A 14264-nucleotide genomic window follows, 5' to 3' on the forward strand; every position below is an offset into this window, starting at 1 on the left:
ATGGATCCCATATGCTGTTATTTTGGATGGAGAATAACCTCCAGTAGCTTCCTGAGAAACAGTGGAAATAACGAGTTGTTCTACGAATAAGTAATTACTTAAAAGGATGGCCCATTTATATAGCGGAATCATGAGCAGCAGTCTTGAAATGATGTCAGACACACCAAGGGATGTCCTAGTATAATAAGCACATATACTGCCCCTCTCTTGTTTTAAGAATAAGTCTTTTAAGACTAGGATTGATACACATCAAAATGTGCACCTTTAAAATGTAGGTTAAAGGATTCTTTTTGAAAAATGTTGAAACTGGGTACAAGTTTCTTACATTAGGAGAAAGAAAAGCAAGGGAAACCAACCATCGTTTAAAAGACACATCAATGAAGGCTTCAAAAGGTCAGAAAACAGGTAACACCAAATATAGCGGTAAATATAAATACTTTTAACCCCCTATAAATAACAGAACCTAATATAATCATATGCCCCTTACAAGAGAGACATCTCAAAGTAGAAAAATCATAGCAGTGCAATGGTGGGCATTTCCTCTGCCAAATGGGTACAAAAAGGGAGCATCAATTAAAGTCATCTCAAGTCTAAAGTAGACGTCACAGCAGAAACAGGGACAAAGGGCATTATTTTATGCCAGGAAGAGGAATGTTTTATAATGAATTACAGTTGCCTTGAATCTGGTATTGAATCTTATAATGTGGGAATACAGGCAGTGGGAGACAGTAACACTCCTTACCCTGAGAAGCTGTCAGATGTAGGAAAACCCTTCTGGTGATTGTGTCAGAGAACTGTTATCTCATTGAAGATACAGGAAAATAAATAAAGACAATATCATAGTGATAAGTGCTATGAAGAAAACTAAGAGGGTACAGGCATCATGTGAGAGGGTTAGTGAGGGGATGAAACAGTGATTTCACTGGGTGATAAGTTTGAAGATGTACTTATTCTTTAGCCAAAAATAATATATGGAAGCAGTAAACAAAAATAGGCAGAACCTGAATAAGAAATTGCAGAGCTTTTTTAAAGGCTTAAATGTAGAGGGACAGCATGTTGCTGGATGGGAAAACTAAATATATACGATTTTAGTAAGGTATCATTTGCATACAGCAATATTCAGCCTTTTTAGTGCATAGCTTTTTGACTTTTGACAAATGCATATAGTTGTGTAACTACTATCAAGATAGAGAACAGGGCTTCCCTGGTGGCGCAGTGGTTGAGAGTCCGCCTGCCGATGCAGGGGACACGGGTTCGTGCCCCAGTCCGGGAAGATCCCACATGCCGCGGAGCATCTGGGCCTGTCTGTGAGCCATGGCCGCTGCGCCTGTGCGTCCGGAGCCTGTGCTCCGCAACGGGAGAGGCCACAGCAGTGAGAGGCCCGCGTACCACAAAAAAAAAAAAAAAAAAAAAAAAAGATAGAGAACAGTTCTATCTTCCCGCCAAATTTCTACACTCTCCTTATAGTAATTCCCTCCCCTCTAGTCCATGGCAACCACTGATTTTTTTTTCCCTTTGTTACTGTAGTTTTGCCTTTTCCAGAACATCGTGTAATCATACACAAGTTAGCCTTTTGAGGGTGGCTTCTTTCACTAACATAGTACATTTGAGCGTCATCCACCAATACTTCACTCCTTTTTAGTTCTGAGTAGTATTCCATTGGATGCATGTTCCACAGTTTATTTATTCACTTACCATTCGAAGGGCATTTAGATAGTTTCCAGTTCTTGGCAGTAAAGACACTAGAAACATTTGTATACAGGTTTTTTGAGTGTAAGTTTTAATTTCATTTGGCTCAATACCTAGGAGTAGGATTGCTCTGTCACATAGTTGGTGTATGTTGAACTTTATAAGAAATTACCAAACTTTTCCCAAATGGCTGTGCCATTTTTCAACCTTACTAGCAATGGCTGAGAGTTCCAGTTCTGCATCCTGTCAGCACTTGGTATTGTCAGTTTTTTATTAAATTGTAGTCTCTCTGATAAGTGTGTAGTGATATTTCATTGTGGCCTTAAATTGCATTTCCCTAGTGACTAATGATATTAAGCATCTTTTGATGTGCTTATGCCACTTGTATGTCTTCTTTGGTGAACTGTCCAAATCTCTTGACCATTAAAAAAAATTGGGTGGTTTGTTCCCTTATTACTCATTTTTGAGAATTCTTTGTCCTTTTTAGTTACAAGTCCTTCATTGGGTAAGTGATTTGCAATTTTTTCCCACTCAATCTGTGATCCATCTTGAGTTAATTTTCATGTATGGTGCAAGGTATGGATTGAAGATCATCGTTTTGCATGTGGATATCCAGTTGATCTTGGCACCATTTGTTGAGAAGACAATTTTTTTCTCCAGTGAATTGCCTTTGTCAGGATTCTCAATTCCTTTGATCTGTATGTCTGTCCTTTTGCAGATATCATACTGTCTTGGTTACAATAGCCATATAGTAAATCTTGAAATCAAATAGTGTATTTTCCACCATCATTCTTTAAAAATTATTTTCTCTATTCTAGTTGCTTTGTCTTTCAATATAAATTATAGAAATCAGCTTGTCATTTTCTAAAAAAAAAAGGTCCCACTCTTCACATTTTGATTGGATTGCATTGACTCTGTAGAACAATTAGAGCAGAATTGACAGTAGTTTTGAGTCTTCCAATCCATGAACATGGTTTATCTATTTATGTAGATCTTTAATTTATTTCATCAGTATTTTAGTCTTTAGTATATAGATCTTGCACATACTTTGTTAGATTTATATCTAAGTATAACATATCCCTTAGTATAACTAAGCATTTCCTGTTTTTAGTAGTGTTAAATGGAACTTTAAAATTTTTAATTTCCAATTGTTCACTATTAATATATAGAAATATTATTTTTTAAATGTATATTGACATATTTTGCAACCTTGCAAAAGTCACTTATTCTGAAAGGTTTTTTAGTAGATTCTTTGGGATTATCTCTATAGACAATTTTGTCCTCTACAAATAGAGACATTGTTATTTCCTCCTTTTCAAATCTCTGCTTTTAATTATTTTTCTTCTTTGTGATGTTGAATAGGTATAAGAACAGACATCCTTGTCTTATTCCTGGTCTCAGGGGGACAGCATTCAGTTTTTCACCATTAAGGATGATGTTAACTGTCTGTAGGTGTTTTGTAGATGCCCTTTATCAAGTTGTTGAAGTTCCCTGGTATTCCTAGTTTGCTGAGTTTTTTGTTTTTGTTTTTACTCATGAATGGATTTTGTTTTATTGTATGTCTTTTCTACATCTATTTAGGTTATTGTTTCTTCTTGAGTGAACTGTAGTAGTTTATGTCTTTTAAAGAAATTATCCCATTCATCCTAGTTGTCAAATTTTTTGGCAGAAAGTGGTTCCTAATATTTCCTTATTATCCTTTCAGAATTTCTGGGATCTATAGTGGTTTTCCCTTTCTCATTCCAGATATTGGTAATTTGTGTCTTATACCTGATCATTTTGTCTAGAGATTTATCAATTTCATCGATCTCAAAGGACCAGCATTGGGTCACTTGTATTTTTTGGTTTTTGTTTTCCTGTTTCCCATTTCATTGATTTCTGTTCCTTATCATTTTTTTCTTCTACTTATTTTGCATTTAATTTGTGCTTTTCAAGTTTTTTAAGGTAGGAGCTGAGGTGACTGATTTGAAACCTTTTTCACTGTTGAAAATATGATTTAATTCAACATGGATTTATTGAGTACCTCCGTATGTGTTTTTTGAAAGGTGCTTTGGAAAATAACTGAGCTATCAAATGAATCTCTACTCTTTAGAAGGCTAGTTGAACATGAAACATTTTTGAACATGAAGTTATTTCCCGTAAATGTCACTATAAGGCCGTGTCTGGTTATATTTATAGGTTTTTAGAGTATAAAGTTCATTGTAAACTATGAAGTGGAGTTCTATAGACGTTGCTCAGACCAGGAGAATTTGGGGTGTGAGGGTTCATGTTTAGAGTGAATAATAGGCAAAAACTTGGTAAAATCCTAGTTTTATAGGTGGAGAACCGAGACCAGCAAGGAATCAATGCCTCATTTATAGATCTGTGGGCAGTTTGTGGTGGGGCTGGAGCTAGGACGGAAGATTCCAGTTCCCGGTGTCTCGCCAGTGCCCGGCCTGGCTCCTTGTACTGGGTTCTCTCAGTGGGCGGATGGCTGACTGTTAATTCTGGGAGTAAAGAAGCAAGACAGTCTGTGATCTCAGGCAGCACGTGCTGGTGGGGCAGGCAGGTGGCAGTATCGTTTGTCTGACCCCAGAACACTGTGGTCAACAGAAGGCAACAGGGAGGAGCCTGAGGAAGAGGGTCTGGGGAGGCGTCTCAGAGGAGATACAGCTGAGCTGAGCCCGAAGGGCAGGTGGAGGTAATCCTAGCGGTCATGGATCCGGGAAGGACATGCCAAAGAAAGGAGATGGCACGTCCCTGGGAAGGTGAACCAGTAAAGGGGCAGACATCAACTATGTTGCCCGTGGCAGCCAGAAAGAAGGAGAAAACAGTGGTTGGGAGCTATCATTCGGAATTAAATTAGACTCAAGGGCCCAGGCAGTAATATGCTCTTGCATATAAACTCAGTTTATACACAGAGTATATGAATGGATTTGTTTCTTTTAATAATATTATATGAAAATAGTATGACGTAGTGGAGGAACTCTTCACTTCTCTTTGATGGAGGTTATCTATGCCTGAACTACTGTGAGACCTTCATTGGGCACGTGATGGCTTTTCTGATGGAAAAGCAGGCACAGCCTAGGGAGCGACGGAAATGCTACCTGGGCCAGGCCCTCGTGTCCGCAATTCCTTCTGAGGCAGTGACAGTCTTGGTCGGGAGTGTTGAGGACACAGGCGCTGGAGGCAGACAGGCCTGGGTTCTCACCTGCATCCTTGTCCTGCCAGTAGCTATGTGACTGGAGGATTAACTTCCTCAAAGAACATTCTCGTCTGTAAAGTAGAGATAATGATGCTCATAAGTGATTGGAAGTCATACATCCTTCACAGGTGGTTTTGTCCTTGGACTACACATGGGTTTGCATTTCACCTTTTCAGTTGAAAAAATTGAGCTGAATATGAATACTTAAATCATTCATCACTTTAAAATCATGTTAGTTTTTTTCATCATACGTCCTTTTGTTATTTTTGGTGTATCTAACATTCTGACTTGAGACAGTGGTTAAACCTCATGTTTATCCTCCTTCAATCTTCTTTTCCACTCCATGTTTGATACTTTTTGGGTTTTTTTCTCCTTTAAGGTCAAATTAATAATGATTCCTCTCTGGTGGTGGGTTTTCTTGAAAGGCAGTGGTTTCCAAACCTGGCCCTGCATCAGAATCACCTGGGGAACCTACTTAAAAAGGGGTTTTTCAGTCCCTCCCCCTGAAGGTGGGGGTGGAGCTCTGCGGAGTTCATTTTTATGAAACTTCCCAGTTGACTCTGGTGGGCAGCCGGCCTGGAGAGGCCTGGTTGGTTAGACGTGTACAGTCATCTCAGCCTGGACTGTTCTCTCCCGCAGAGAATCTGGCATTAGAATGATGAACTTGACTGGGTTTAGGACTGTATAATGCATAATAGGTTTGGGAAGAGTTAACTTGACCTGAGAGCAGCAGCGTATTTTAGAGGCTATCACTGCAACTTAATTATTATATCAAATTTTTTAAAAAGCAGGCAAATGGTCACTTTCTTTTTTTGTTTGTTTGTTTTGTTTTGTTTTGTAGATCGTGAGGACCAGTCAATTCTTTGCACGTAAGTAAATGTTGAACATTCAGACTTCTTTCTGATTCGGTTGGAAAGTAAAAGCCATTATGTTTTTGGATGGGGTGGGGGGAGGGAGAGCAGTCACCTACAGAGTTTGATGTAAACCTTGTAGCTGTTTTTTTTAAGACTACAATATATAAGTTGCTTAAATTTGGTGTTACTCTTTGGTTGTCAGACTGGGCATTTCACACATTTCATAACGTTAATCTGTGAAACTTACATCATTACTTTGTTTGTCCGAGTGTTGACCTCTTGGACATCTTGGGAACTGAGCCGTGCCACCCAGGAAGCATTATTATCACGCGCCTGCGCGCTGTGTGTGTGAAGTGCTGGAGAGTCAGGATTGAACAGAACCCATGGCAGGGAGCGGTCAGATTTGCACGTTCGGAAGGTCCCGCTGGCTACCGGGGGTGGGGGGGGGGGGGGCGGGGAGATTGCACGGGGAAGCGTGAGCACGCGAAGACCAGGCGGGAGGCTGTTGAGTTAGCTCCGTGAGGGGTGGAAGTGACTGCAGGTGGAGAGGTGGTCGTGGAGCCAGAGGAAAGTGGGTGGATCTCGGGTGGAGGTTCGTTTAGGAGACAGGCCCGGCGGGACTCGGTGATTTAACACGCCTGAGAAAGGGGAGCTCAGAGAGGCTGGAGTTGTGCCAGTTTCGGGACGTAAGGAGTTCGGTGGAGGAACGGGTTCGGGGCGGAAGGCAAGGAGGTTGGCGGAGGACGCTGACCTTGAGGGGCCTGTGGCTCTCCAGAGTGGAGCTGTCACTAGGCCGTTGGCCCCGTGAACCTGGAGTCGGAGCTGTGCCCGGAATGCAGAGCCGGCGGCCTGGGTGACGGCAGCCACACGGTGAGTGAGGTCGCCTCAGAGTGTGGGATCCCCGGGAGGGGCGACCCTCGAGGGTGGGGGAAGAGGGTGAGACGCCGCAGAGACGCTCAAACCGTGGCCCACGGAGTGGGTCAGCCTGTCGGACGCCCTTGAGCTTGAGTGAAATATACAGAACCACGGGCGTGGGATTTAGCGCTAGAGCAGGAGGCTGGCGGTGGTCGACTGAGGTGCTCTGGGGGTGGGGAGGGAGGTCGAAGCCTGACGGCGGTTGAGGAATGACGGGGGCGGGGAGTGTGTGTGTGTGTGTGTGAAAAAGTTTAAAAAAATCAAAAAGCCAAGTGAAGACCTGCTACTTCCACAGGGCTTGAGAAAGTGAAAAGTGCAGCTGTGGATTAGTGGTGAGAAATCGACTTTTGTTTGTTTTTTTTTTTGTTTTGCGGTACGCAGGCCTCTCACTGCCGCGGGCTCTCCCGCCGCGGAGCACGGGCTCCAGACGCGCAGGCGCAGCGTCCATGGCTCACGGGCCCAGCCGCTCCGCGGCATGTGGGATCCTCCCGGACCGGGGTTCGAACCCGCGTCCCCTGACTTGGCAGGCGGACTTTCAACCACTGCGCCACCAGGGTAGCCCAGACTTCTGTTGTTTTTGATGGTGTGTTTAATGTGGAAGAGTTTAAATGCTGTAGAGGGAGATGGGGGCAAGGCAGAGAGAACTGAGGGGCGCGGAGGGCACGGGGTGGGTGTCTGGCCGGGACCTGGGGGGCACGCGAGGCCTCTAGAGTGACAGGGAGGCTGGGAATTGAGAAAGTTCCCATCTCGTGGCTTTTCCTTCCCATGAAGAGAAACTTTGGTGTTAATAAGATGGAGGAGGGGAGAAGCAGAAATAGCTGACACTAGTCTCCCTGTTGTGTAAATTTTCTTCCAGCATTGTTTAGCCTCTGAGTTATACGAATCAATATACATTTATTTATTTTTAAAATAAATGTATTTATTTTATTTATTTTTGGCTGCGTTCGGTCTTCGTTGCTGCATGCGGGTTTTCTCTAGTTGCGGCGAGCGGGGGCTACTCTTCGTTTCGGTGCGCGGTCTTCTCATTGCGGTGGCTTCTCTTGTTGCAGAGCATGGGCTCCAGGCACGTGGGCTTCAGTAGTTGTGGCACGCGGGCTCTAGAGCGCAGGCTCAGTAGTTGTGGCGCAGGGCCTTAGTTGCTCTGCGGCATGTGGGATCTTCCTGGACCAGGGCTCAAACCCGTGTCCCCTGCATTGACAGGTGGACTCTTAACCACTGCCACCAGGGAAGCCCCTGAATTAGCTTTCCTTAAACCATAAACTACCCTGACACTTAATGACTTAAAGCAGTTTTCCCAGCAGTTGGGTTGGACTCAGCTGGGCCTTTCTGCTGAGCGGGGCCAGGCTGAGCTGTCTCACCTGGGATGGGGGTGGGGAAGGGAGGAGTTGCTGTCTGGCTGGCGGGGGGGCCTTGGTTGTAGGTCTTTTAATTCCCCACCAGGCCAGCCCTGTTTTTAACATGGTGACAGGTGCCAAGAGCAGCCGGAGAGTGAGCTCCAGCGCATAAGGTTGTGCACACTTGCTGCCGCCCCGTTCCCAAGCCAGATGGGTGGCCGAGGCCAAGGTCAGTGTGTGAAACACTAGCCAAGGGGGTAGGTACAGCAGGATGTGAAACAGGTGGGGCCGTTGCTGTGGACCATCCCCCACAAGGGTGTTGGAATGGAGCCAGATTCAATCCAACAAAAGCTGGGACAGTTTTTGTAAGTGGGTGCTGATGGGGGGGGGTCACTGAAATGAGAGAACTGAGGACATTGGCCAGAGAAACTGTCGCGATGGACCCTGCCTGGGATATGGGCAAACGAGGGGGGAGTGATAGGGAGGAGGGAGTTGTGTCAGAGAACTAGAGGACAGGTCCTCCTGGGGACACCGGAGCAGAAGGGGCAGGAAGAGGAGGCAGTGTGGCCGCAGGTGACGCGATGGGGACACCTCGGTGTGGCCACAGGAGTGGGCAGCTGACGCAGAGGGGGAGCAGGGCGTCGTCGGGGTTGAAGGTATCAAGGAGCCAAGGGGCCTGAGTTGGGGGCGGTGTCACTGACATGAGGGGAGGAGAGGCTATTCCAAGATAAGACCCTTCCTTTTTTTGGCGGGGGTGGGGGGGTGGGGAATAAAAAGTGCTTTCTTTTTTGAAACGGGAATGGAGGTTTTTGTTTGTTTTTAATGATCTTACTAGACAGAATAAATCCAAGTGTCAGAACAACCATTATGGCTGTATGTGACCTCAGAGAGGCGGGGCCGAGGGTTAGAGGCTTTATAACAAGAGGGCCTGGGAGCGACGTGAGGGAGAGTGAGAAGGATGCCCCCTGACTTTCTTCCTGATCAGGTACGTGTGCAGGTGTGTGATGCAGAGCAAGGCCAGCAGAGGAGGGAGTGTCCGGTGAGGACCCTGAGAACGTGGGTGACTTCGCACGCGGTGGGGCGGCGGGCCCAGAGAGGACAGAGGAGGAGAGGGGCGTGGGAGCAGGAAATACTGGGGTTTGGGATCAGGAGAAAGCAAACACAATATGAGAGCAGAGGAGCGACATTTGAGGCGGTGAACAAGGCGGGCAGGGCTGTGAGTCTGAAGGCTCCCCTGCAGAGTTCATCTCTGGGCCCTGGTGCATTGGGGAAGGGGCGTGGGGGACTTGGGCCTTTGGGAGGCAGCAGCCTTGGCTGCTGTCCTTACTGGCTTCTGGGGGGTTTCTAGCTCAGGTGGGCAGCCATGCAGCCAGGTGAGTTTGTAGACCCTCATCCTTGTCACAATCCCTCAGGACTTCTTAAGGAATCAGTGAACCTTCCAGGCATAGGGGACGGCGGGTGAGAAATGGTGTCAGGCAATCCCAGGTACTTTGGTCTCCCGTGGAGCGCAGGGTGTGAAGTGGGGAATACATGCCACTTTAAACTCAACGTGCCTAAAAATTAACCTTTATTCCTACATAGACAAGATGTGTCTCCCAGTATCCTTCTTTCCGTCATCAACGCTGTGTGTTTCCAGACTCAAGGTTTAAATCTTGCCCTGTGTTTGGACTCCCCGCCCTCTTTCCTGTCCCTATTTCTGGTTGTCACCTCGTTTCATATTTCTCCTTCTTGTCCTCGCCCTGCCCAGCACCTACTATCTGACCCATCTTGGTGGATCCTGGCTGACTTCCTTGCCTTTTAGCCTCTTTCTCCCTCCAGGGAGGAAATATGCCCATCGATACAGTCAGTTCCAGCCCACACTGATTTCCCCTCATCAGGCCCTTTTTTTTTTTCATAGACGGCAATTCATTACCTATTTAGGTCGTGCGGGTCTTGTTTTTTTTTGTGTGGTTTTTTTTTTTTTTTTTTTTTTTTTTTTTTGGTGGTACGCGGGCCTCTCACTGTTATGTCCTCTCCCGTTGCGGAGCACAGGCTCCGGACGCGCAGGCGCAGCGGCCATGGCTCACGGGCCCAGCCGCTCCGCGGCACGCGGGATCCTCCCGGACCGGGGCACGAACCCGTGTCCCCTGCATCGTCAGGCAGACTCTCAACCACTGCGCCACCAGGGAAGCCCAACAGTCAGGGTCTTGTTTTATAACTAGACAGTAAGGTAGAAACTGTGACTTACCTTCATTGCTTTTTTTTTTTTTTTTTTGATGGTACGCAGGCCTCCAGATGCGCAGGCTCAGCGGCCATGGCTCACGGGCCCAGCTGCTCCGTGGCATGTGGGATCTTCCCGGACTGGGGCACGAACCAGTGTCCCCTGCATCAGCAGGCGGACTCTCAACCACTGTGCCACCAGGGAAGCCCCCCATTGCTTTTTAATTATCCCCTGAGAACCTGGCACACTGTTCGGGAAATGGATAAAAATGCAAACAAGAGAATATGCATCTCTTAATTAACTAGGAATCAAGGAAACACGCTTAAGTACAGATTAGGAAGTTTTAGAAACTAGTGAATACTGTATGTGTCTTCAAAGGTTAAAACCTTTCTGATAGCATTTTATAAAGGCATTTTATTTTGCAACTTCAAACCTACACAAAAATAGAATAGTTGGTGACCCCCATATACCCATCCCCTACTTCAGTGATTTTTAAATTTTCTTTACTTCATTTGTTTTCCTTTTTTTTAAAACTTTGCTCATGCATTTCCCCAAGTTTTTATTTTAAAAAATTCAAACCTGAATTTTACAGAAAAGTTGAAAGAATGGTACTTTAAGTGCCCGTATACCCTTCACTTAAATGTCAGTTCTCTTTGTACACACACAGCCCTTTTTTTTTTTTTTTTGAAAAAAAACCATTTGCAAGTTTGCAGGCATCCTGACACCTTACCCCTAGGTACACAGCAGGCGTTTCCTAAGAGCAGGGCATTCCCACATAACCACAGACCATTGTCACACTTGAGAAGATTGACAAAGATTCAGTAATGTCATCTCACGTACAATCCATATTTGACTTTCTATAACAGTCCTCAACGTTTAATCCTGTCAGGCTCTCACGCCTTGCATTCCTTACATCTCTTCATTTTAATTCTGTATTCTAGAATAGTCTGTTCACTTTTTTGCTTTACTTACTTATTTAATTCCATTGGCTGTATTCTTCCAGAAGCCAGTTGTTTTAGAACGTGATCTGCAAATGTCTTTTTAAAACTGTTTCAAAGCACTTCTGACCTTGACTTCCTGGACACACTCCCCTACGTGGGCCTGCTCTGCAGAACCAGCCGCAAGCTCTGGGGCTCCCCGGTTACCTGTACTTCTGACTAAATAAACAGCTACACCCTTGGGGGTTGCCACTGCCCGGCTCAGATTCGACGCTTTGCTAGAATGACAGGTCAGAGCCAGGCAAAGGAAGAGACACAGAGGGTGAGGTCTGGGGATTCCCCAAGGCACAGCTGCCATATACTCTGGTCGCTTCCCTTCCCAGTGCATCAGTGTATATCACCAACCAAGAAGTTTGTCTAAGCTTCAAAGTCCAGAGTTTTGATTGGGCTTCATCATGTAGGCGCGACTGATTGAATGAGTGTCCACTCCCTCTCCCCTCCCAAGAGGTGAGGCTCCTGTCACATGGTTTAAAGCCCAAACCTCTGATCACCCGCTTGGGCTCTCAGCTTGGCCAGTCCCCATCCTGGAGCTATTGAAGTGCCCACCGTGAATAACAAAGACATGCCAGGTACTTAGAGGCTCCCTCCCAGGAATCAGGAACAAAGGCCGGCAATTCTTTATTATACAGCACCGGTTAATATGAGGTCGTCACGAGTCTAGTCACTGGGGCTCCGTGAAACGAGCGCAGTAAGCGAGCTACCTTCTTCTGCTCCGGAGCGAGAGAGGAATAGAACTTGTGTGCCACCTGTCTGCAGTGTCACAGTAACAGTGACCCCGCGTGCAATACGCAGGGGACCAGGTGCAGGACATGGACCTCTCCTCTCCTCTTCGGGTGGATTGGGAGCTTGGGTGACCATTTTGGATAAGGACTGGAATATCTGGAAGCAGGAAACGCTTAGGGGAGGGGATTTCTGCTGTTTGGCAGAAGCAGAGGTTAGTGAGCACTGATTTACGCTTGTCACCAAAAGTGCCCGTTACAGGCACGCAGTTAGATGGGCATTGTCTTTTCAGACTGACATTTGCATCCATGGATGATAGGCTTGGATTTGTGAGGTAAGTCTCCTAGCAGCTGGTTATCTCTTTGTGGACATAAAGTAGCAGTCATCAAGTACCATGTTTGTTTTCTTTTCTTTAAAATTGAATTTTTGGAACATTTTATTATAAGTATTTTCAAACCTAAAGCAACATTGAAAGAATTTTGCAGTCAGGACCCATATATCTACCACCTAGATTCTACCATTAATATTTTACTGTACTTTCTTTATTGTGTATTGATCTGTTCATTGCTCTATCCATCTGTCAATCCATTTTACTGTTTGTGTCCGGAAGGAAGACTTTCCCAGCTTGGGCCCTGTGGTTGGGTGTCTACAAATTGACAACAGACAGACTCACGGGAGGAAAGACAAGGTGTATTCACGCATGTGTGTACGAGTGCTCAGTGAGGAGTAACTTGGTGAAAACCAGAAATAAAAGGCTTAAATACTAAACTTAACAAGAGGAGGAGTGCTGTAGGAGGATTAGGGCTTCTGGGGGAAAGTATGGAGGGTTCTGTTGGGCTTTGTGACGCCAGTGGACAGCTGAATTTGCACTTCCTGGTGCTAAGGGTCAAGACTTCTCCCAATCCGGAAACTCCCTGGGATGGGGGTCCGTGGCAGCTGTATTTTCAGGAGGCTCTGCTTAAGGTGAGATGGCATTCCTTTCTGTGGCCGCGGATGTTTAGATTGTTTTCAGTTTAAACTGAAACCCACTTTGATGGGCTGTTAATCCCTTCATCTGATGCGTTGGTAAACGTCAGCACACTTCCCCCTGAATACTTCTTACATAACGTGAACTAAAGTCCAATATTTACATCTTTATCTTTTGAGATAAAATTTACATATAATGAAATGCACAGATCTTAAGTATATAAGTGCTGAGTTACTTGTGTAACGTAAACCCCTATCAACATAGAGAACATTGCCTTTATGATCACCCCAGAAAGTTCCCTCCTGTATCTAGCCAGTTCCTACCCTCACTGCTTTTAGCCTCACCATACTTTAATTCTTAGTAATTCTATAATAATCTACCGGTTATGATATTTAATAACAAACAGCTTTTCATGCTTATATCTATTACAAGCTACATTGTGGCTTGCGAAATATGAAAGTGTTAAACAAGGTATCCCAGAATTAAGAAAATATGATATGTTCCCTGGTGCCTTTGAGGACCCACCAAATAAAGAACTCTAGGGGTAATCGGGGTCGTCTGAAGTTTAGTACACAGCTGAGCTAATTAAGATTTCTGTATGAGAATAACTAGTCAATTTTATTTAGTAGTTATTTTATATTAAGTACCTATGTTTGCAAAGGTATCACAAAGAGAAAATACAATCGGAAGCACCATTTTTTTAAAAAAATCAATACTTAAGTAGTTTGACAGCTCCTGTTTAACCTCTACTTTTTTAGTCATTTACTCTAATTTACTTTTCCCCCAGAAGGATGCACTTGTAAATTACCCTCTGGCCTCATCTGCGTGCAGCTCCCCAACTAGACTTTATTTCTGCAGACTCAGGCCAGGCAGTGTGAGCTCTCCCACTTACGACCAAGCAGGTGGCTTGGATCCCTTATTCTAGTATCCCGGCAAGAACTTCCTTGATCATGGGAGAGCACCCAATGTAATTGCAAGTGAAATCCTGTTAAGAGTGTAATCCTCATGTTGACTTTCCTTCTCATTATAATTAAAATTCAGTCACCCTTGGTGAAGAAGTTACTCTGTTCTCTACGCCCCCTTTTAAAGAATACTCTGCTTACGGGCTTCCCTGGTGGCGCAGTGGTTGAGAGTCCACCTGCCGATGCGGGGGACGCGGGTTCGTGCCCCGGTCCGGGAAGATCCCACGTGCCGCGGAGCGGCTGGGCCCGTGAGCCGTGGCCGCTGCGCCTGCGCGTCCAGAGCCTGTGCTCCGCAACGGGAGAGGCCACGACAGTGAGAGGCCCGCGTAACGCAAAAAATAATAATAAAGAATACTCTGCTTACATTTTATGACTCTAACTGCTGGTTAACTCTAGTTTTTCTCCTTTTAAGTGTGTTTGTATATAATGTAACAATTATAA

At 45.3% G+C, this 14264-nt stretch overlaps 1 protein-coding gene across 15 annotated transcripts in view; it reads left to right on the forward strand.

Annotated features, from left to right (window-relative positions):
- Positions 1-14264, forward strand: part of MYH10 (myosin heavy chain 10) — a 195963-nt gene that overhangs the window by 89299 nt on the left and 92400 nt on the right. For all 15 annotated transcript variants that reach the window (XM_067021824.1, XM_067021825.1, XM_067021832.1 and 12 more), the window contains one exon: positions 5715-5742. In XM_067021824.1, coding sequence (XP_066877925.1) covers positions 5715-5742 — 28 coding nt within the window. The remainder of the gene's footprint in view (positions 1-5714; positions 5743-14264) is intronic.

The sequence above is a fragment of the Kogia breviceps genome, chromosome 19 (genome assembly GCF_026419965.1).
Source record: "Kogia breviceps isolate mKogBre1 chromosome 19, mKogBre1 haplotype 1, whole genome shotgun sequence".
NCBI classification, from domain to species: domain Eukaryota; kingdom Metazoa; phylum Chordata; class Mammalia; order Artiodactyla; family Physeteridae; genus Kogia; species Kogia breviceps.